Source organism: Prinia subflava, chromosome 9, assembly GCF_021018805.1.
Source record: "Prinia subflava isolate CZ2003 ecotype Zambia chromosome 9, Cam_Psub_1.2, whole genome shotgun sequence".
NCBI classification, from domain to species: domain Eukaryota; kingdom Metazoa; phylum Chordata; class Aves; order Passeriformes; family Cisticolidae; genus Prinia; species Prinia subflava.
Window position 1 is genome coordinate 26,094,167 of NC_086255.1, and position 24,455 is coordinate 26,118,621.

Consider the following 24,455-nt stretch of genomic DNA (forward strand, 5'->3'; position numbering starts at 1 on the left):
AATCACTCTATGAAGAGACGTGACATAGCTGTCCAAAGGCAAGATAGTACTAGTGATATCATAGTGTAGAACCAAAGTCATTTGTTTCTCATTGCTGCCAACATGTACAACTCTGTGTACTAAATCTACCATTTCTTGCTTACGAGTTAGCAAAAAAGGTTTGGTCTCAGTGGCTGAAATGAAGGAGGAAGTCATAAAAGTATGTGTTTACTACCATTTCTAACCATAATTAATTTGTGCCATTTTATCACCTAAAAATTGAGTAAGTTTGTATATGACATAAATTAAATACTAAGGCACACCAATTAATTAATATCCCCTGCAAGTAGTTCTAAAATAGTCACATCTATTACTACAAGATTTGCATGTAAAGAGAAAAAGAAATTTTCCCTATTGGGAATTTTGAGAGTAACATTGTAAATAATAGGCTGATGCAATTATATCTTGAACTTTTGCATGAAGAGTATTTAATACCACCAGTCTACTTACTATATAAGAAAAAATTATTATTTTTAAGAGTGGCCCCTGTGCATTTCCACAGAGTTTAGGAACACAACATGAGTGTTTGCATGTTTCCCCAATTTGAAAATGCTGCAGATTTAATTTATCTTTTATTCTGGTTTGCACTGGTCTCAAGCACAGTCCTGTTCTGAAAGCAGCATATTGGACACATGATCCATCACAGAGAACTGGGAGAATTTTGTCCCTAATGAATTGACTTAATTATTTCTTTCTATCAGTGAGCAAAATCCAGCCTGACAGAGCGGCAAAGCACAAAACATAAGTACTATTCAATCCTACTTAAGATCTTTTCTGTTTGCATTGGAATTAATTTAATCACTGTCACTGGTAGAAGAGTGAATGCAACCACACAAAATAAAGAGCAATAACTAGAATGAAGAGGTAAATTTGCAATATAAGGAAGTCTTCAAGCCAGTGTTACAAATACCAGTACTGGTACTCATATCAGCTTTGCATCATCCCACTTGGAGGGATTTATATTTTATATTTGTTAATAGCAGATGTAGGGTATCATATTCTGCAATATACAGTAAATTCAACGAGGAAGGTGGTAATACATAGTGTCTGGTAGTTCCCATTTTATGTGAGTGTTATCCTGAGGTTTTTCTCATTATCTCTTTCATTCCCTATAAATCCTTCCAGGCACTGATATTTTCAGTTACTTTCTCGTGAGGTGAAATATGCTGCCTTACTTAGAGGTGTTCAGTGTCATTGCTAGAACACAGCTTACTCATTGACTGAAGATACTTCATTCAAACTCCAGCGCAGATCCCGTGCTGCACAAGCTGGAACACACTCTCAGGCCTGGCCAGGGATTGCTTCCTTGCCTGTGGAGATGTTCTCTCTTCCTTTGTAGACTGAACAATCAAATGTTTAAGCACTCTGAAGCCTAAAAGCAGAATAAATTTATTGCAATAACCTAGAGATGCAGATATGTTTCTGTTTAAGAACTCTAGATACAATTCCAGGAGATTCAATATGTCCACGATTATTTTACTGCCTCTTTGGAGTTGCATACATGCAATTAAGCAGTCTGCTGGATAAAGGATATTCACAACCCCATACATGAAAGCACAGTGGCCCTGATAATCATTTAGAGCAATTAGCTATGTTAAAGTAAATCAACTCTGATGATTTAAAGACATTAAGAGCTGGGATCATTCTTTTTAAGTTATTGTATTTCACTGAAAACTATGTATGTTTTATTACTCCATGAGCTGTGGTTCAAATCGAAGATGAAGTCTGGTTTTAGATTACATAAATAGTATTATAGTGTAAAAGTTGCCCAAAGTTATCATAGAATGGTTTAGGTTGGAAGGAATCTTAAAGATCACCTTGTTCCCTGGGCAGGGACACCTTCCACTAGATCAGGCTTCTCCAAGCTCCATCCAACCTGGCCTTGAAAACTTCCAGGGATGGGGCATCCACAACTTCTCTGGGCAACCTGTTCCAGTGTCTCACCCTCACAGTAAAGAGCTTCTTCCTAACATCTAGCCTAATTTAAAAGTTAAGATGTAAAAATACATAAGCAAAACCCAAAAAACTGTTAGCCAGACCAAAAGTTTCCTTCAAGAATACACAATTCAAAAGAAATCTTTAAATTATTCCTATACTATAATTATGAATATTACTATGATATATTCCCAGTAATTTTGCTTTGTCTCATTTCAGTACAAAAGCATTATGCATTTCTAACATAAATGTAGCACGACATATTTTTTGCAGAATTATATGCTTAAAACTGCAGTCATATTTTAAGTGTATAAAAATACTGTGAATAGTTATTTGATAATTTATTCATTTTCTTCTAATTAAACATATCTTTTAATTCTGTAATCCTAGTTACATAAGTACCGATAGTTATTTGCAAATATTACCTGTTTCTCATTTTACTTTTTTGTCTGGAATCTTAGCAGTAGCTCAGACACTGCTCAACACAGTCACTGAGAACTCAGGATGCATCTACACCCACACCTGATATTTTATACCAATTTATCATTAAGAGCCCCTTAGTTGTCTACAGCTGCTGTAACAGGTGTTTTGCATTCTCCAGCTCTGGAAACTACAGGTGGTGGAAAATACTGACACTATATTTTTACTTTAGGACCAGTGACCATTCCTATTTATTTAGTTAACCATTCTGTCCTTGTATCTCAGTGATCTGGTTTTAGTGTTCAGCATGAATATCTGAAAGGAGCAGCTTTGATGAGCAGAGGAAGTCTTTTGTATACATGGCTTACCTTTGCCACTAAAGGCACTATCTGCAAGGTACCTGACTGTGCAGGGAGCTTCAGACCCAGTTTGGATCTGTTTAAATTGGAGGGTTCTGGTTAAATTAAAGATGGATAAAAATTCACAGGCATTACAAACTTCTCTGACAGCAGGAGCTTCACAAGGGACTGCACTGCTTCTCAGTTAACACAGTTCCCTACATCTATGTGGTGTGATCCCATGCTGTATCTATCAAGGATTTGGGTTCTTATTTGAAATTTTTTGTGTGATCCAGATGAAGTTACTTTATGAAGTTTAAAAATACACACTTTTATGCACTTATGGAAACCAAACATGAAGCTTTTAAAATGTTTCTAACCAGAATACTGTGGAATAGATTGTTCAGGATAAAAAGAGAGAAAATTCTGATTGACAAACTAAGTATAATTACATTAACAAGTGGCAATGATTTAATGAGCACTCTTGTTGGGACCCGGGACATAAAACCCCCTGCAAGAGAACTTCCAGAAGGAAATTGTTCTGCTCTCCCTGTGGGTGTACGCTATCATACACGTAGTGCTGGGGTGCAGAAATTAAAGAGCAAATTTTTAAATGAAATTCCATGTTAACAGTGACCAGAAATAAAAGACGTTCGACTTCAAAACAGGGATGTTCAAAGGGTCTGAGAGCCCGGCCTCGCTCCTTTGACAGGAGTGCTGCCAAAGCCCCTGTGCCACGGGTAATTTGGCAGGACGTGGCTGTGACAACACAGCGTGAATTGCAGAAGACAGAGAAATATTTTAGTGATACTTTTATTTTTATAAAAAAGTATATATTTATGACAAATGTAAATGTGTATTTATAGCACATGTTGTTCCTGTTATGTTTTGTCTTTGTTGAAATATATTTAACTGTCTATATCGATATATACCCTCAAGTGTACGCTGGTAACGCCCATTCAGCTCCTTCCCGGACGGAGCTCCGCACCGCAAATAAAAGCCATCACAAGCAAGACCTTGTCGCCTTTTTGTCCCCGGTCTCTGGAGCCCACCCGGGGGGCCGCCCGGAGGGGAGGGAGCCGCAGCGGGGCCGGCGCGGCCCGGGACTGCCGGGGCTGCCCCGCCTGCCCCGCGCTGCGCGGGCGGACTGCCCTGCCCTGCCGTGCCCCGGGGAGGAGGCGCGGGCGGATTGGGCGGGACCCTGCCCGCCAGGCTCCTGGGGATGCAATATGACAGGTCGGGAGGGAGTCCCAAGGATCCCGAGTCCTGGCCGTGCTCAGGGCCGTCCCAACCATCCCAGCTGGAGAGCGTTGTCCAAACGCTTGTTCAGCTCTGTCAGCCTGGTGCTGTGACCGCGGCTTTGGGGAGACTTCCAGTGCCCAGCCACCCTCCGGGTGAAGAACCTTTTCCTGATACCCAGTCTAAATCTCCCCTGAGGCAGGTTCAGGGCAGTCCCTCGGGTTTCTGCTCGGCTTCCCTGCGGCCGCAGCGCACCGGAGGCTCTCGGTGTTGCAAGGCCGGCAGGCTGCGAAGGGGGATGCAGCAGCTGTGCCGCGGGAGAGACAGGGGAAAGGGCTGCTCCTCAGACACGCCTCCGAAACCACAAACACCTCCGTCCTTTTCCAGTTACACAAACCTCATTAAAAACACAGCCTGAAATAAACACATAAACCAATAATGAAAACATTTAAACCCAGATGTAGGTGTAAAGTGAAGTACTTGGGAGTAGAGCTACACTGGCTGCTCACAGCTCAGTTATTATTTCCTGCCAACACCAGGTAGGCAGCAGGTGCCGCAGGGCAGGGGCAGCTGCGCCCCGCTTTGGAGCAGAGCTGCTGCGACCCCGCGCACCGCAGGGGAGGGACCGAGCCAGCTGCGCGGCTCGGGGCACTGCTGCAGGGTGTGGAACGGCTCCCGGCAGCTCTGACACAAGAGCAGTGCCTCGGGCCTTCACAGAGTTTGCAGGTGCTGCAGAACTTCGCTATCCGTAGCTAAAGTTGCAGTGATGTATTGCCCTCAGAGGAGGGTTGCAGCTATTTTTTTTCTCATTCATCTCATTAAGGACTGGTGTAGTCTATTTCCTGCTTATGAGGGAATGAGCAACACTTTTCCTCTGCTCGGATGCTCTCCAGCTGTAACAATAACTATTTCTGCCATCAAAATTCATCCAAGGTTGCAAGACAAATCAAATTATATGCATGTGATCTCAAGTATTCAGATAAGCACAATTTTGTGAATTTGAAGGCTTTGTTTTAGATAACATAGAGGCACCCCAAAAAATAAAAGAAGAAACCAAACTCGGTATCAGACAAATCCCTATTTGCTTGGCACTGAAAATTTGCAAAGTGCATGAATCAATGCAGTAAGTGGGCTACTGGCCACTCATTCCAATTTTTTTCACTGGGGGTGGTAGATCATTGCAATGTACCCGTCATGGCCCTAACCTGGGGAAATGAATCAGGTGGGCTTTTTAATTTAGAGCCCACAGAACAGAGATGTCATCTCTCTCACCCGTTTTATAAGTGTGAATTAATTGTCTGAGATTACCATCAAAGATTCCTAGAAAGCAGTGAGAGCTGTCTGATGAGAATGGTAAAACAGCAGCTGAAGCTGAAAGCATGCTGCTTTATGAAACAGACTGCTGCCTCAGCCACTTCTCCTACTTTTTCAGTAAGCTGAATTAAAATACTGCAAGCAGCTCTCACAGGTGGACAGTTAGGTTAAATGTTTGAGAAATGCTGACCCTTGCAAGTCATACAGCTAGAGTGGAACTGGGACAGAGAAAATACCTCCACCTGCCAGAGTAACTGAGGTGTCAGTGCAGCCTTAACACAGCTGATGGAGACCTGGGAAGGGGAGACCCTGAAGCTTTGACTATACAGGAATCTGCTTCTGCCTAGGAAAACAACTGAACAGAAAGAGATGAATTAAAACAAATTTAAATCTGGGCAGTGCCCAGGCAAGTACTTGGCGTTTCTGTGTTGCTGGAACTGCATTATCAGCCAGTTTTCTTATTTCCCCAGTTCTGATTAATTTGACATTATACAGTATAACATAATAAATCTGAAAAGCACCTAATGCATCTAAAAAAATATGTGGATCGAGAGATTATTTTGTTCATTCTGGTTTGATTCTCAGCTTCACAAAAATCTCAAGTCTTTAATGTTCTAAGAAATTACTCTTTCAGTAGAAGAAAGATGAATTATGCGTCAATGAACAATTGGGTTATCAAGGTTGTTCACTTAAGGTTCCAGCTGTTCTATAACACCAATTTAATGCTTATTGGAGAATTCTTTTGAATTTAGTCTTATTCTGTGGTACTTACAAATAAATGCATTGTGTTTTTTACAGCTGCTCTGCCAGTTAATAGCAAATACAAGTACAAAATTAATTTCTTGCATTTTACCCCTAGACCTAGCAATGACAGAGGGTGGAGGCTTCGTTCAAAGGAGATCCATTAATGTAATAATAGTGAAGATGGAGATTAAAGCTGATAGGCTTTGTGGGGAGTTTTATACAGCACTTAACTACATTAACACTGTGTTTTTCTCCTCTTCATAAGTGCTAAAACTTAGATATACTCAAATTCACTGGGAGGAACCAAGCAAATACAGTACTGGCCACTGCTTCTTTACCCTTTCTCAGCTGGCCTGAAGGCAGATGGACATCACTCTATTCTGGAAGTGGTCACAGCCTGGAATGCTGTAGACCTGGTGGCCGACAGGGAGATTGTATTTCATTGCAACATCTATGACCTGGATTTTGGTAATTCCTGAATTTTATTATTTGCATTTTCTCCAAAAGCACTTGCATTTTGAAATGAGCGCTTCCTAAGGCATAAACAGTTCAGGTTCTATCAACATTTACACTTTTAAGCTCTGTACTGCTTTATATTCAGGGCAGTTTGAAAGGCACAGTCTGGAACAGAGAATGACGTGGGAGTTAAGGCCATGCTTGGGAGAGCACTGTCTGGGGCCATCCCACATGCACCAGCACAGCCACAAGAAAACCTGCTAGGTTTTGGTCCACAGAGGTATTAGGGCTTCCCTCTGCTTTCAAAATAGCAGTTTTTATTTTTTGCTTGAGCTGAATCCATCTCAGATTACAGAATTAACCACAGCAGAGCCAAACTGGGTCCAAGTACTGTGAGAGCACCAAGCACTATAGGTGTTGGGGTAAGAAGTAGAAATGTAAAAGGTAAATACATTTACTTGCATATATTTTGTAAGTTGTAGTTTTCTCCTTTATGATGGCAAGTTAGATCCACCTTGTGAAGAAGCTAGAAAAGCAGTGTTAAATGCTTAACAATTTACAGGGACACTTTCCCTTTAATCTTGGGTTTATGTCAGACAGTTTATTTGCATTACAAAGATATTACCAATTGGTTCTTTACACTTCTAGGTCTCTTAATGAAAAGGGTAATCTTGTTACACCCTCATGCCAGACAAGTAAGAATAGAGTACCTTTTCCAAAACAACTTTTATGTTACTAACCTGAATATTGCAAATTTGAGTAGAACTGACTTGTATAGCTTTTTAATAATTTGAATTAAAAGAAGACTGAAACTCTGGATATCTTTCATTCTTTCAATTTTATAAACTTTCTTATGTCAAAGATACTTTCAAAGTCATTCATAGCTGATAATACTTATTTTTACAGTTACACCAGTTTACAGTTCAGCTCTTCTCTTGGCCACAAATATCTCAGAACATTTGTGCATCACTAGGGAGCCCAAAAGTAGAGAGAAAGAAGTTGGCATAGCCATAAGGACAGGATTAAAAGTGACTGGGTGTTATCACAGCTGACATTCCATGTACCACAGAAGTAACTAGACTACAAAGCTTCTTTTTTGCTCCTTTGTCAACATACATCCAACTTCAATTTTATTTTAAAAACAATTTACACTTTGGTGTAATTCGGCAGTTGGAGAATAATCATATGCCAGAATGCTGGTACCCTGAGCAATATTCAGTTGGTCTATAACTAGCTATGAAAGAAGGAAGTGGGTAATCTTTGCATACTAACAGAGGGGTTGAGCCAAGAGACACAAGGATTTGCTGAGGCTCAGAAAGAGCAAGCAGCAAAGCTGCAGTTTCCAGCAGGGCTGCAGGAGAGCAGGCTGCCCAGCACAGAGCTAAAACCCAAAGGAAACCTGTTATTCAGTATCTTCTACCAGCTGAAATCTGCAGGGACATAGCAAACCACATTTACAGTAACACTGATCCAACACAGAAGTGTGTCCAAATAATGCTGTCACTATGTCCAGATTCAGTCCCCTTCGGTAGAGGTGACAGAGGCATTAAACCAATATTCTTTAGTTAAGAAAGCAATACTCATAGTTAAAACTGAGCAAAGCAGAAATTTTATTGTCCCGTTAGAAGACTGAATCATTTTTGCTTTCTATCACTCTGCTGTAACAAGATTAGAAAGTGGGAACATTCAGCCTGAGCTGGATTGAGAAGATCAACACAATTAAGCCTGGCACAGCTGGCCAGGGACCCTTTTGCAGGAAGCATTCACACAGACAGCAAACTGGGTTTTCAGCAGCTGCCCTGGGCAGAGGGAGTTTGTCCACACCTCGCTGTCACCCTGACCCTCGCTGCCACCACTGAGCAGATTGTCCTGCCCATAAACCAGTTCCAGTGCAGCTCTCAGCAGAGGCAGGGCTTTCTCCAGCACACCTACTGCAGTCAGCACTGGGACACCAATAAATGGCTTTCTGCTCTGGCAGTAAATTTTTTATTGGCCTCTTAGGTAAGTGCAAATTAATTAGACTAAATTAGTTTAAATAATGCTAGTTCTGGGCAGGATTTACTCCTAAAAATAGCAGAATAAACTCCCCAGATCTCTTGAGTATAGAAAGCTGTGAACATCACTGGAAACACTGCAAGCAGATGAGCTCACTAGTGTGACTAGTCTTGGCCTAGACATTTTTTGGTTTGTTATTTTGTTTGTTGGGTGGGTTAATTTTGCTGTATTTGATGCCGTCTTTAACATCACTTTAGGGACACTTCTGACAGACCTTCAAGTCAGAATACAGCAGTTTTGTAGGGAGATATTAGGCCTCAATAAATCAACATGTTTAGCTGGAGTAAATACAAACAAGCTTTAAGGAACACAAAGCTGCAGGTTTGAGACAGCAAGCTTTTGAGACAAGCATGGGTTGAGGACAACTACTCTGACTTTGCCTTACAGTAATATTATGACCAAATTGTGAGAGTGAGACAAAAAAGATCAGCTGCACCTAAAAGAGATCTCATAGCTCCACACAGAGATCTCAGGCCCTGTTACTGTGTTTTTGTTACAGAAGGAAGAAAGAAACACAGATTTGCAGTAGCCCTTCCAGCCTGGTACCTGCCCCCAAACACTACCTGCAGTTCGTTGCCACAGCAGTAGCAGGCAGCTGGATATTGAAAGGCACTACAGAAGCCACGTGGACAAAGGCATGTAATTTTTCTATAATGAAATATCCACTTTTTTCCCCCTCACCTTTTTCTTCATTTTTAAGGGGATTATCTGCCCTGTGGATAATCATGGCCATTCAAAACTGGATTTAGCCACCAAGCCCTCTCTACAGCAACTTTCAGCCAGACCATTGTGATAAAGACAAATCAGGAGAGGAAAGCAGCCGCAGCAAATTATTCCAGTAGCAACACCAACTAAATTGCTATGCAGCTTTTATGGTTTGACTAATTGTCTCATTAAGGCACATTTCTGATCACTGAAATGGATCTCAAGTATTATTAATCACTGAAAAAACAGTACTGCTAAGAGCCTCTCTCCCTCCTATCCCTGGCACACTTTGCAAAGGAAAAGGCTCACAGACTCCTGTTGATTGGAGCCCCACTGCTGCACAGCTGGCAGTCAAACGGTGCTAATGGCACAATAACCCAATATAACTAAAATAGTTATGCCTTTCACAGTAACAATCTCTTATAACATGATTAAGCTCCATCATGTGAGTTTCCTTGTGTTTTGCGAATGGCTAAAAAAAATCTGACAATTTTTCCAGTAATTTCTTCAAAAGGAGAGGGGAAATACATATAAAATTCATTAGCTATCAAGAAACAAATTAAAAACATTTGATAAATTAAAAAAAAAAATTAAAACAACTGCAGCAAGCAGGGGCTGCACAGCAGCATGGCTGTGGGACACCCAGTCCACTCCCCCTTGCAGAACACACCTCCAGAGACAGCTTTGGCTCAGTTACTTCAGTGAGCCTTAGTTTAGGAGCTGGCTTGCCCTGGGCTGCCTCTGTAACTGATGGAGAGGCCCCTCCACAAAGCAGCTCAGATCTCTGTGAAGTACAGACTGTAGCATTTCCAGGCTCCTAATCCAGGTACTTTGTTGGTGTTTGGTTTGAAACAATTATATGAAAGATGAAGCTTCTTCCTCATGTAAGGAGCACATTTAAAAAGGAGCAAACTGGCATTGTGCAGGACACCACAGATGGGCTCTCTTCATTCTCAGCACACAGGAGGACTTTGCTTTTGGCCATCACTGCCAGTGGCTGCACAAGCCATACACTGCAACAGTTCCCTTTCCCAGGGCAGGCCTCTAGGTGATTATCCCATGTATTATCATAGTAAAGACAGCAGGCACTTAATTTCCAAGCAGCTGATTTTCAGAAGCCCAGTGCAAAAGTGGCACAGTTATTGCTGCAAGACATACAGACTTTCATGGTTACCAGTTTGATCAAGCAGAAAAAAAAAGACCTGCAAAGGTCTGAGAGCTCTTCTGTGGAGATGGAAGTGATGCATGGGAAGGAAATGACAATAGATGTCATCAGTATAGGCTCTTCCAGTGAGAGACAAGATGCATCACTAATTTAAAATTGATGTGAAATACAGCCATTGCTTGCTACAACTTTCAGTTCTGATCAGTTTAGCAAGGTTGTTTTAAGAAAAGACGGGGTTGTTCTGTACCAACACACAGGCACTTTTCAGGCACATAAATATTTTCTCGCATACAGGTGTATATGCAAATGTGGCCAGGAATGACCCACCGAGGCCGTACGAAGCATAGCCAGGAACATCACAAACAAAGGGTCTTGGCTGTAGGCTTTGGAATTAATTCTGGGGAACAGAACGGGGCCAGGGAGATCTCCTTCCCTTTGGGCTTTGTTAGAGACAGGTACCACACAGTTGAAATCTGCATAAATCTGTTGAGCTCCTGAGCTGTGCAATATTATGCTCACTATGATAAATATTATTTTATTGATGAGTCTAATGAGGGATTTCAGGGTTGTGATAAAGGCCTAATGAAATAAAAATAGAAGTAACAAAAATAATCACACTTCATGTAGCATGTCCCTAATTTTTTAACGTACATAAGTATCAGAACAGTAATGCTGAAAAGAAGGAAAAATACTAGTTTGTTTTTTTTTTTCCCTGGCAGTCCCTTCAGAAGCTATTTATGAGCAGTCATAAACTGACATGCACCCTCAGATATATTTTCCCAAAGCCTGTAGAGTTTTGTCTAAGCAAAAGCTTCAGAATATGTGTGTGTAAATAAATGAAAGACTGTCTGGTTTATAATGAGAAGGGTGTATTGTGGTATAAATATTGCAGAGCACATTAAATAAACATGGTCACATATGACCAGGTATCTATTAAATGAGCACATCACAGGAGAAGTTAATTATCTAAGAGTGTAACTAGGAACCGTTTAGATTCACTGGAGATTAAGTTGCTTTATTTCTGTTTATCTTTCCTTCTGAATAGGCAGTAGGTTGTTGCAATGAAGAGTCCCTAAGCAACACAGAGCTTCAGCTCTTCATCAGCTCTTAGATGACAGTTTTGTCAACACCAGTTTGTAGTCAGGATAAGCCAAAAATTTTACTCAGTGTAATTTTGTGAAAAATGAGTTGGCACAAAACAGTATTTTAAGATGTAAAAATGCAATATATTTACAGATACCTCATGCTGTTCAGGGGAAAGAGGAAAACTTGAAAGCTAAGTATATATTTGTCTCACATACTGCAGACTAAAAAGGCATATAAGGACTTCTTCAAAACAGATTTGTAGTGTCAGAGACTAGTATCTTGAGAGTAAAATACAACTTTACCACAGTAATAAGATATTTCTAGACTTCACAAGTTATTGTGTTTCAATCCACATGCAAAAACATCAGTGTTGATGGAATTTGATTTTGCTTGGGCCGTGAAACTCACAAAGAAAACTGTCCACTATTCATCCTATAGAAAATAACCACCATTGCAAACATGGACTAATTAAGGATACGTTTGGGCAAACTGCTGTAGCACAAAGAACAACTGATGAAGGAGGATTTAATCACATAAAATTATTGAAAGCAAGATGAAGTCAATCCCCTTAAATTACTTAAGTACTGCTTAAACCCTGTAATTAACATATAGTAATAAATATTTCATCTTTAACAAGCCTACTGGGAGCAGTTTGTTAAACATTTATTTCTAGTCATGGGAAATTATGTACGGTCATTTTGTCATGTTCTGTATTAGACAACTTTATTTTATCCTCTTTATTTTACCCCTAGCAGCAGGTACACTAATTTAATAGAATCTTTCCTCTAATGTGTATGAAACATACTCTTCCTTCATATGTCTTTTGGCTTTTACTAATTAGCTTTACCCTTGCAGTGCCTTGCCCAGCACACAGTGGCTGCTCACATCTATTTCCCAGCCTCTGCTGTGGAACTGACTCACTCCAGCCAGGGGAGCCTTAGTGGGAACTCCAGCACAGCTACCCAGGGCATCGCTGCAGACCTGACCTCACAGCCTGGGCAGGGTCACCTTGGGCCAGCAGAGAGAAGAACCAGGTCTCCTCTGTGGCATAGCCAAGCCCCAGACACAGCGTGCCAGGGCTGTTTTCAGGCAATTTCTGGCACTGATCTGCACTTTCTCCTTCAGCCCAGGTAGCATCACAGGTGCACAGGGAATTCTGTGAGAGCACTAAACACCACTGCCCTTCAAGCAAGTCCGTGTGCAGACAGCTGCTATTCCACTGCAGGGGGAATTCCAAGTGAAATGCAGTCCCTTAAACCAGTACTAAAACAAACCCAACATAGGGATACTCTAATACCCACCCAAGGAAAAGAATCGAGACCCAAGCTGAGCTTTTCACACAGAACCCCTCCTCTGGTGGCAGGCTGAATGCACGCTCTCCTGAAGTGGAGGAGAATTTCCCATTGACTGTGTATGACACAGGCAGAAAGTGTCTGTGTGCTCTTTTTATAAGAGTATCAGTGAATTTATGGGCTATTGAACAGGAAGTAGAGATTTCTGAAATTAAAATTCAGGGTTTCACAAAGCATCTTTAGTGATGACTATAACTGTTTTCCTTTCTAAACAAATTAGATTTCCATTTGCCATTAATGACTGAATCACTTAAGTATCACAAAGGAACTGCCTGGTGCGCTTATTAATAATTGAAAACTTTGAGGAAATCCATGAAACATTTTCAATCAAAGCTAATAATTCTCTAAAATATTATTTTTCCTGAATAATTACTCCTTTTGTTCTTTTATTCCTTTTGGATAATAGGCGACATTTTAAATAACGGCATTAAAAAAACCTGAAGTAACTGTTAAGAGGTATCTAAAACCAGAAGTGGTTTCAATGTTAAAAAGCACAAATTAGAAAAGAAAAAAAATATTCATCTGTTTCCTTCCAGCAAGTATGCTGAATTTCTATTTTAGACTGCATGCTGATCCTGTATAATTTACACCAAAAATTAAGAAAATGTACTCACCTAATCTCTGTCCTCGTTCTGTATAAACAGGAAGAAAAAATTTCAATAATCTTTTTAATCAGTAGAGTGTATGAAATCAAGACTCCTATTGCTACACAATTGGACTTTGCAGAACTACTCAACAGCCAAAAGGAACAAAGAAAAAAAAAACAAACCAACCACTTTTTATCAGATCTAACAGGAATCTTGAACACCATAATGTGGTTACTCTACCCAGTAGCATGTGCTACTGAAGAAAAAGGGCAGAACGATATATGCAAAATTACCCACATCTGCAAGAAATGTTTTATGCCTAAAATGATGTGTTTTCATCAGCACAGAAAGGTTGTCAGACAGGTACTGGCAAAACCTCCAAGACCTGCAGTTTTCTCCACAGGACATGGAAAGAGGGGGCAGAGGTTGAGTGTCTGTCCATGCCAGCAGGTCTCACCTGGGGATGATGGCTGCAGCCTGGAACAATCCAGGTTATTCTATACCTCTCCCTGGGAAAGGAGAATTAATTTTAAGTGTTCACTCTGTTGGGTTTTTTTTGTTAAAAGAACAAAATGCCTTTCTTTACCACTAGCAGGACCCCTTACTTTCCCCAAAGCAGCCTCACTGCACTCACACTGCAAGTGGCAGTATTTTACAGCCGGGCAGCTTTCGCCACCAGCTCACCTCACAAATGCACAGCCGCGCCGTGTACCTCGCTCTGGGGTGACAGTCCTCAGCAGCTGTGACAGTAACTCGAAGAACAGTGGCAGGGGCAGGACAAGATGTCCCACCCAGTTCTCAGTCTCTTACCTGCACACAAAGTCCAAGGATCTGGGAGCCAGAGGCCTCTTTTCCCTCCTGAGCCTTTCCCAGCAGCCATGGCGGCCTTGTTCCCTGCGCCGTAACTCCTTCCTACTGCGGCCATGGCAGCGGGGCCTCACAGGCCCTCACAGCCACAGCCCTCCGTTCTGGGAAAGCAGCGTGAAGTGCTTGAGGTGTTTAGGGGAGGAGAGCAAATCAGAGAGAGAGGGGCCAGCTGTGCCCAATTATCCCCACAGCCCGGGCTGGAACCCCACAGCACACGGGCCAGCCCTGTCAGCCATAGGTGATTATCCCACAGCCCTGGGCTGTAACCCCACAGCACACACACACACCCTATCAGCCATAGGTGATTATCCCCACAGCCTGGGCTGGAACCCCACAGCACACGGGCCAGCCCTGTCAGCCATAGGTGATTATCCCACAGCCCTGGGCTGTAACCCCACAGCACACACACACACCCTATCAGCCATAGGTGATTATCCCCACAGCCTGGGCTGGAACCCCACAGCACACGGGCCAGCCCTGTCAGCCATAGGTGATTATCCCCTCAGCCTGGGCTGTAACCCCACAGCGCACGGGCCAGCCCTGTCAGCCATAGGTGATTATCCCACAGCCCGGGCTGTAACCCCACAGCACACAGGCCAGCCCTATCAGCCATAGGTGATTATCCCCTCAGCCTCGGCTGTAACCCCACAGCACACGGGCCAGCCCTGTCAGCCATAGGTGATTATCCCCTGAGCCCGGGCTGGAACCCCACAGCACACAGGCCAGCCCTGTCAGCCATAGGTGATTATCCCCTCAGCCTCGGCTGCTCGTTAGCCCAGCAGGGGCCCTGACGCCCCTCATCACATGCCAGAGCCCAGCACCAACCCGAGGAGCTGCCTGGAAAATCAAAACATTTTGAATTCACTGAAACGATAGAAAAGACAACAGTGGACTCTTTCTTCCATCTTTGACCAGACTTGTTACCTTTACAAATCTCATGTACATATACAATTCTATCTGCTTTTATGGCCATTCTAGCTGTATGTGAGTATTGAGTGGGCCTTTGTTTCATGTTTTAAACAATGTTCAATATCATTTATGCCAACAGCAATTAAAAGAAGACACACACACACATACATACATATATATATTTATATGCATGTGTGAAAGCACAGAGTAGAGGTTCCCAAGCATTCATTTCATTGTTTTTAGCAGTGGGTATTCCCAGCTCTGTATCAGAGGCAGCACATCTGCTGGTTCTGTACCCAGGTAAGAGCTACCCAGAGCTCTTGGAACAGCAGCCAGAGTCTAGCAAGGGATATTTAAAACAAAACAAAGAAACAGACAACACCCCCCCAAGGCACACACTTTCATCTACTCAGTTCAAACAATGCACACACATTCCTGAGTCTTGTCTAGTCTCATACATTAATTTTTACCTCCTGGAACAACCAGAATGGTTTCTTTTCTGGAGAACAGGTTACTCCTCTGCTGTAGCACAGACTCTGACTGTACCATGGGCAGAGCAATAGTTTCCATTATGCACACTCCTGCTGTCTGTCAGGAATCAAGAACAGTGACAGAGCTGATTGTCATAGCAAGTCTTGCTGCTGCAGGCATGCACAGCATGATGTGTCCCCAAGTAGATGAAGTCAACTCACTCTCACATTCGCTGTTTCTTCCAAATTGCAAAGCTGTCATTTGAATTTCAGTGCCAACTTTTTTCACAAGAGGTCTATATAATACTTCAGTCCTTGTCAAACAAAGATGAGTCTTTTAATCATTTACCACCTCAAAGCTGATGATACAACATGTTTAGAGACATGATTTACAATGTTTAGAAATTAGAGATGTTAATTCCAGTCTAGTTCCAGTATTTTAAAATCTCCCTTTGAAATAAAAAATGCATTAATGTGTTCAAAAAAATGTTTCAAAAAAATAGCAAATAATAAAACAAAATGTTCTAATGTAACCTCAATGTTATTGTCAGTTTTGACTCAATGGTTTTGAATAATTATCTTTGGCTAGTCCAAATGCTGTCTACCTCAGTGCTTCTATATTTAAATAAACCACCATTGAGGAAACAAACAGAAAACAAAAATGAAATGTCCTAGCACTCTTACAAATGGGATGCTAATGTCCCCACTCAAAGGAGAAACTGTCAAAAAGAACAGCCATAACAGAATTTTCTCCTTATGTACTTTTATTTTATTGGGTTTTTTTACATCTTTGATGGAATTTTTATTCAAGTATTATGCCACAATCTATGATACACAATGAGAGTGAAAATCTGTCATTTGCCATTTACATTTCTATGTTAATTTTGTTTTCTACCTCTGCACATACTGTGGCAAAAGTGCATTTATCATATTTCATGCAGCACTGACTGCCTTATGCAAACTGAAAATACAATAAACAGAGCCAGGAATATTTAGCTGCACTCAATTCTTGCTACAGAAAGAAGCATTCATAAAAGCATTAAAATACTTTGGGTGATGGTCACTGTCTATCACCCTAATGTTTTGAGCTATAGAAAGGGATAGGAGACAATATTTGTGGCTGTCAGCTGCAGTACTTTCCAAGTTCATCAGGTTTTCAAAGACTGAATTAGTTTAAATGCTTCAGTGAGAGAAAAAGCCCAGGGCAACCAGCCTGATTTAAAAGGATGTTAGAGTTTCACAAACATTACACTAAGTTCAGTTCTGGATGCCATGGTAAGGACCTTACCACATCGATTCTGTGCTCTGACAGAAGGATTGCTTCTTCACCATCATGGTGTATCCAAGCCAAATAAAAGGACACTACAAGGCACACAAGCCTTTTTGGAAACCCTCCTGGGCATGTAGTACCTGATCATAGCTAAAGTTTTTAGTTGCAGCTTTTTCTTTGATGGTACAAGAAGCTTTCCAGCATCACCCAGCTCTTTGAATCAGACATAAACCACCATGCTTCATTATGTGCCAGTCCATACAGCAGCAGCAGGGCAAAACATACTCCAGAGCAAAGCATGTCCAAGGAGCATGCTCAGGACAGGGGAGATGGGGTGAAGCCTCCTCTCCGTGTTTTCCAGTCACTTGTTATGCTGTCTCCAGGGGGCTGCTCAGGACATCCAGCCTGACCCTCAGGGCACTGCTGGGCCACAGGGCCTTTGTGCAGCTGCTTCCAGCTCCCTGCCCCAGCACAGGCGTGGCCATCCCTCTGCACCCCTCTGACACTGCTCAGCTCACCATTCCCTCCACCAGCCAGCACAAAGAGGGCAAAACATCTCCTGCCACTGCACAGGTGAGTGCTGCAGAAACCTGCAGTCACCAGGTCCACTCAGAGCCAAATTCTCCTGGGGCAGGCAGAACAGGACTTGTGACAGTACTAGTCCTTGTGTCAAGAGGGGAGAGGAAAGCTGGGCTCATCTGCCTTCTAGCACTGTGGAGGAAGCACAAGCAATGGTTCTCAGGCCACCCTGCCATGCAGTGCCTCCCCAGAAGCCAAGCACTACTTCTCAGCAGGAGAAGCAGCCCCTGCTGCTCTCTCCCCTCCAGTACTTGCTGTACATCAGTCCCCTGACACAGAGCAGCTCTTGACATGGTTCACTTTTATGTCCATACTGAAAGTCCATGGCAATTCAGATCCTAATTGACAGATAAACGTAAGGGACCAAAAAAATCAATTACTACTTGTGCGAAACCACAGCATGTGCCTTTGGTAAATCAGCATCTGTTGCTTGCCCACCTTCCTCTCAAAAAAGAGTGAGTAAATCAGGAATAGCCACTTCAGAGCTGATTAGTATCAGCAAGGTGATGTGAGGTAGGGAATAGCACTGGGCAAAGGAGAAAACCTGCTGCTTGTTGCAAAAATAGATTTCTCATCCAAATACAATCTTGTAATGGTCAAAGAAAAGCAGATCTTAGTAGTGTGGTGAGGGAAAGACTGTTCATCCAAAACAAGGATGTTTATAGGACCCCACAGTTCCCTAATACCACACAGCATCAAAGCAGGCAGCCCAGGCAGCGGGAGCACCTCTTACTTTTGAAGTCATTTGATGCTGAATTCTCCTAGTGATCACCCACTGCTCTGTCAGCTGTGATCTCATGTACACTTCTTCCCTCTTCAAGTATCCCTAAACAATCTTTTCTTGGTCCTTTTTACTTCTGCCCTTCTTGACCCCATATCTAAGTGATTCACACTACTTGCTGTTATCCCCCAGCTGAACAACTCTGTTATGTGACTCCCTATTTCCAGCCTCCTCCTCACATTGCCAGGTTACCTCACCATCTCCTTCCAACAAACACAGCTGGCACATTTCTCTACCAGTCATCTACCAACTCTGCTTTTCAGCTTCATTACTCTTCTCTGATATAGAGACATTTCTTTTCCTTGTGGTAATGCCTCTTGTGTGCATAACTATGGTGCTGCCCATGCCTGCTCTGCTTACTTGCAGTACTTAGACAGTGCCCACAGACTGAGATATGTGCCTCACTGAGCCACACATTGCATCCTGGGATAGGAGAAGCTTCTTGTGTCAAAGAGGTCCCAATTTAAATAGATAAGTGACAAAAAATGGTGGAAGGTAAGCTGGAATAGTTTTTGCTTATGAACTGGGGAGCAAGATACAGAGTTATGAAGTCAGCTGCTGGATTCTTTTATTTAGTAGAGTAAAAATACATCATTTCCAGTATTGTCCCCACTTTCCTTTTGGATGCAGTGTTTTGAGAGACTACCAGTCAGAAACAGGTCAGGGCCCTGCAGTTAGAATGTCTTTCCTTCAAAGGCCTCCAGGTTGAAAGCTGTATCCAAGAACCTTCTGAGTGACACCAGATGCATGTTCTTGTTGCCTGTGGCAGCTGCAGCAGCAGGCTCTCGGCCAACATACCTTCATGACAAAAAGAATTGGGCAGACAAACGAGGTGAAAAGAGACACTACTTTGACAATAACAAGCATGAGAACATGCTGCTTAATGCATTCAAATCAGCTTGGTAGATATGGATATTTAGTCATCAACCTTTCTTAAATAAAAATCAATTTAAGTTGTACCAAGTTATACCTTCTGGTCAGCTTCCCTCTCTTTCCCCCCTCCCATCATTGTTAAGCTGTGTCTTCTCCCCATTCCTCTCATAATTAGATAACTTGCTTTTGGCAATGAAGACTCTCATTCCTTTAATAGCTGCACGGGCAGATCTGAGAGTCAATCATCTAAAACAAATGCAAAGGTGCATGGACTGAGCTCTTACAACAGCTGTTTCCTGCAGAAACCTAACATCTGGAATGAAATTCTTAAAATCACAGAATCTTAGACAAGAGAGCTAAGTGCTGTGCTAAGTAGCAATAAATACAGACCTAGTTGCTACTGATTTTCTTTCAGATCTACAAGGAGGAGCAATATGTGCATCTTGTATTTGAGAAACAGTAGTCTAGACTTTTCCCTCCTTCTCCCAAGAAGCCAGACTCAGAGGTTTTGATTTGTGAAGAACCCAACTTACCCATGAATACCTGAAAACAACCCCAACCAAATTTAAAATCAGCCCAGGAGACAGAGCAATTGTTTAAGGTTTCATACCAGATGGGTCGAGTGCGGTTCACAATCGTGCGGAAACGAGGTCTGACATAATCATAATATCCACTGTTTTTGTGCTCCTCCTGACACCAGACTAGATCAGCAGTTGGATACTTATCAAGTTCTTCTTTAAGCAAGTCAAAGGGGAATGGTGAGATCTGGAAAAAGAGGGTAATAATTGTCAAGGCTCTCTTATGTGATATTAGCCCATGGTGAGTCATTACTTTTCCATGGAGAATGACTCATGTTTCTCTAATTGATTTAAAGTTCAGAAATTAATACACAAGTATTTTATAGTTGTATTAGTATGAACAGGTCGTAGTCCAGATCACCTGCACTCCTACAGCTTTTTTAGTGTAGTAGCTGTACTATGTCCTTAATCAGTGAATGACAATACAGCTTCCAAGTGTACTATTCACAACATTTAAACCAGCAGACTGCATATACAAATTTAAAGTGCTATCATATTGTAATCTTCACTTTGTTATGTTGTTCCGAAAAAGTCATCAAGCTTTCCGGATCTCAGTGTCCAGTATGCTATTGATGTGTTCCTTCTCTGTATGGCCATGAAGGATTAGAATATGTCTTGTAAGATGCTAAGTGCTAGAAAAACGCTATCACCATCCATTTTAGGAGGGGTGTCTATTTAAAAGTGCAGGAACCCCCATGACCCTGTCTCCTGAAGATCAGGGAGCTCACCTGTTCAAGTCTGGTTATAGCTACTTGTTTCTCCAGGTCCTGGTTCTTTCTCTCCTTCACAAGGTCATAGTAGACTTTTCCTGTGCAGAAAATCACTCGCTTGACCTCATGCGGTGCCTGAGCTGCCGGTCCATTCTCAGGAATCACACGCTGGAAAGTGGTACCTAGGTGGAGCACAAATTAGAAAAAGTGCTCTCAGTGGAGCTGGCATTTCAATAAAGCAGCCCAAGAAACAGTCCTTTAGTCCTTTACTGAGCAAGCAGCAGGTTGCAGTGATCAAAGGGTCCTCCTGCCTCTCTGATCCTACTTTTCAGACTCGTACCTTGGCTAAAGTGACTTTCAGCACTTCCATTTGAAGAAGTTAGAAGATTGTCAATAATCCAGTCTTTTACCACACTTAATAGACAGAATCATATAAATACTAGACTGTTTTTCAGCTTTGTGTTGTGTATTACATCTTTACTTTTCATTTGATGGGATAGCTAACTCTGCTTCTAGCTTGGGGGTTTTTTTTCAGAGAATCACCTGAAATACTTTTTCCTCTTTCCAAGATTATCTCAACCAGGTAACATTAATAGAGCTTTACAAATTTCAGAATATTCTGTAAAAACAAAACACATATCTGTAATGCAACTGTATCTGGCAACTGCAGAAATATTTACCCAAGCACACACATTATTGCTGTATATTTGATTTAAACCTCTGTTTGAGAGCTAAAACAGCAATAGTCAAAAAGCAAGAATTAGCAGAGAGCTGAGCCATATGTATAAATGCTAATGTACAAGTACAATTTCAGATGCATATCTTCACTACTACCACCTCCCAGGACTGTAATTTCCTTTGGGATATATGAAACTGGAAGAGGGACTTGATGGTCTAACAGATCCTTTTCTTTGCTCTCATATATGATTGAGTGGAACTATTTCCACATTAAACAACTGCAGGGTAGCAGACAGCAGCTCGACCCCCTATTCTGAATCAGCACACCCACTTACACAAGAATAAGCTCCTGTTTGAACCATTTATCTTGGGGAAGAAAAGCAACAGCACAAACATATCAAAGAAGAACTGATTTATGTCAGAATTATCCTGTCCCACTGAACAGCAGAATTCATCATTAAAAAAGACTGAATCTGTGCTTCATTGGGTCAGCTGGAGTCAGTCCTTCTCTCTCAGCTTTCTGTTAAAAGCAGAGTAAAAAGGGTTAGCTGACAGTCAGAAACACTTTATTACCTGCTGTCCTCTTCAGCAGAAACATGAAGGAATGCCAAAATTCAACCCTAAGGATAACTCTAACCCTAACGGTGTAACCCCAATGAGGTAATCCCTACCCTGATGGTGTCACCCTGATGGTGTCACCTTGGGGTGCCGTTGGGGTTAGGGGAGGGGCTCGGGGTGGGTTTGGAGAAGGGGCCAGAGGCGGGGTTAGGGGCAGGGTTCAGGGAGGAGCATGGGGTGGGATTTGGGGATGGGGGAATGGCTGGGGGCAGGGTTTGGGGAGGAGCAGTAGGTGGGATTTGGGGATTGGGGTGGGGCTGGGGTTCAGGGAGGAGCAGGGGGTGCATACTGGGGAGCGGTGGGGGGCGGGATTTTGGAGTTTGGCCACTACTGAGATTCTCCTGAAGTAGATGGGACTCTGGAGGCATAGTGACATCACAAAGCCTACGGAATTTCTAATCTGACCCATTCTACAAAGCTTTTAAACAGTAACAAAAACAGCAAATGCCTTTGCTTCAGAAGCAGATTTTATACGCTTACAAAAATAAGATAATGCAATATTTAAGCACACTTACACAGTGTAAGTTGCTTTTTAAAAACTGAGCAGTTACTCTCTTCTGACAGCAGTCAAGACCCTCACTGGAACTGGAGATAGACCAGCACACCTCTGCCCACATTCTCACTCTGAACAGTGACTTTAATCCCTCACTCATTACATATCACTGCATTTCCTGATGCCACTCCAACATGGTGTGAGCAGTGCAGGGCAGGACAAAACCACTGCAGTGTTTGGTGTTCCCCTTGCAGTCACTGTGTTGGTGCTGATGGCATGCCAACAACAACCCTGAACTCACTGATCTCACTTTAGATCGCTGGTGTGACACAGCAGCCCCAAACCGAGCACTGTAACAAGAACTGGGCACATTATTCTCCCAAAAGGGCCCAGTGTCATTACAACCTATCCCACAGTCTTGGAGTCGGGAGGCATGGGCAGTACAAAGAACAACTAAATTTTTATATGTAGAGAAAAAGAGCAGAGGGACATAGAGGGGAAACTCCTTGCAGAGATGGGAATGCACTTTCCATTAAGATTAATGGCTGGTTGCAAGATAAACCTGTAAAAATTAAGAATCTACACATGAAGGCAAATTTATCAGCAGAAGTCCCTGCTAGATCTCACTATGACAGCTCCACAGAAATTATGCTGAAAGAGAAGACAAATTCTGCAGAGCAGATTCTGTTCTTCACAGTCTGACATGCAACTTGGTATAGCTAATTATTTCTCCACAATACTTTGAGGTGACCTACCAGACACCATTTCATCAAAACTGGATTTAGCTTCTGGATGCCTCAGCAGTGACTTGGGTGTCAAAACAATCAGCTGTAAGACAGAATTTTTTCCAACAGTTGGGAGCTGCTTTATCTCCATTACAAATGCAACATTTTTAACACTGTGCACACAAAGACCACAAACTGAATATGATATAGAATAAATTAATATGAATAGCAAACACAATAAGTTATTTTTTCCTGTTTTGAAAGCCACGAAATTTCAAAATTATTCAGAAGATTTAGGTAGCCTACTCCTTTTACAGGTTCTCAAAACCCACTGCTTATGCTTCTTTTTGACAACAAAATCAAATCACAGGCTATGAACCAGTAAAACATTCAATAGTTTCTAGGGTCTTCTAAATTCCAGCAATTAGACATGCAGATGACAGTTCTGCAACCTGTTACCTACATCACAAATACCTTGACAAGCTCATCTGAAGATCTGCACAGCCAGATGGAAGCAAAGCTGACAATCAAGTTTTAGAGCCATAGTAAATCAGAGCTGAGCTTCTTTCCATCAGACTGGCAACTTCAACCTGTGTTCAGGTGAGGTTTTTCACCAGCAATCCTTATTCTTTTCAGCAGTGTGTCAATGCAAAGGCCACTCCTGGTTTGAGGGCTATTTTACCTGGAATAATGACGTCCATTAAGGTAACCTTACCGGCTTTCTGAATGGCAGCAAGATCTGCCTTCGGAGGACATGGAAGTAATTGGCTGGAGTTGAACAATTCACCACAATCCAGTTACATTCATACAGCTGGGAAACTTCAAACTGCTCAGTGAATTCCTGAGAGAAACATTAAAGGCATTAGGAAAATGTCTACAAGATCAGGAAAAAAGCTTGAAAGCCATCCTTCTATTTCTCACTCTCAGCAACTCCCTTCCTCAAAAAATTTATCAGCTCTCAGCTGAGATCGTTTTATTAGCTAGGGAAGCATTCCTAGAAATCTTTTCTTTCTGTTTCTACTTCTTTCTAAAAATTTATGCAAATAAACACAAAAGGTGTCCATAATTGAGAAAAGATGGGAAGTCGAGGAAGACTGAGGAGGACTAGGACATCAGCAGATGGAAAGAACAAAATAGAACTGCTCTGAAAGAACATTAAACTATTTTAATTTTTGAGTGTACAGTTAGCTTTCATTCTCTCTCCCATCCTGTAGACGTATATACTTTATCTGTAGAAGTGAATTACCAAACTATGAAAGTCTTAGCCCAATCAAAATTAGAAGTTGCTTATTTTTGTGCTCCTAGCAGTACAATTTAGCCCCACTGCAAAGAGCCAGGGTAGTCTCACTTGACCTCCTTTAGAAATTGGCTAGAGACACCTATTTGCAGTACACACAGCAACATAAACAAGCAGGATCACTGGCCCTGAGGAATAGCCATTAAAAGATCATGCTGCCAGAGATTAATTG

At 42.1% G+C, this 24,455-nt stretch overlaps 2 protein-coding genes across 4 annotated transcripts in view; one reads left to right on the top strand and one right to left on the bottom strand.

Annotated features, from left to right (window-relative positions):
* Positions 1-5,165: 5,165 nt before the first annotated feature.
* On the top strand, positions 5,166-7,037 carry C9H10orf53 (chromosome 9 C10orf53 homolog). The gene is made up of 3 exons (XM_063406507.1): positions 5,166-5,193; positions 6,378-6,500; positions 6,979-7,037. The coding sequence occupies exons 1-3, from the start codon at positions 5,166-5,168 to the stop codon at positions 7,035-7,037; spliced, it is 210 nt and encodes a 69-aa protein (XP_063262577.1).
* Positions 7,038-18,862: 11,825 nt separating this feature from the next.
* OGDHL (oxoglutarate dehydrogenase L) overlaps positions 18,863-24,455 on the bottom strand; it is a 47,494-nt gene continuing 41,901 nt past the window's right edge. For all 3 annotated transcript variants that reach the window (XM_063406001.1, XM_063406003.1, XM_063406002.1), the window contains 5 exons: positions 23,702-23,827; positions 23,017-23,089; positions 20,491-20,654; positions 19,795-19,949; positions 18,863-19,109 (listed from right to left, as the gene is read on the bottom strand). In XM_063406001.1, the coding sequence (XP_063262071.1) occupies positions 18,986-19,109; positions 19,795-19,949; positions 20,491-20,654; positions 23,017-23,089; positions 23,702-23,827 (642 nt within the window). In that variant the 3' untranslated portion in view covers positions 18,863-18,985. The remainder of the gene's footprint in view (positions 19,110-19,794; positions 19,950-20,490; positions 20,655-23,016; positions 23,090-23,701; positions 23,828-24,455) is intronic.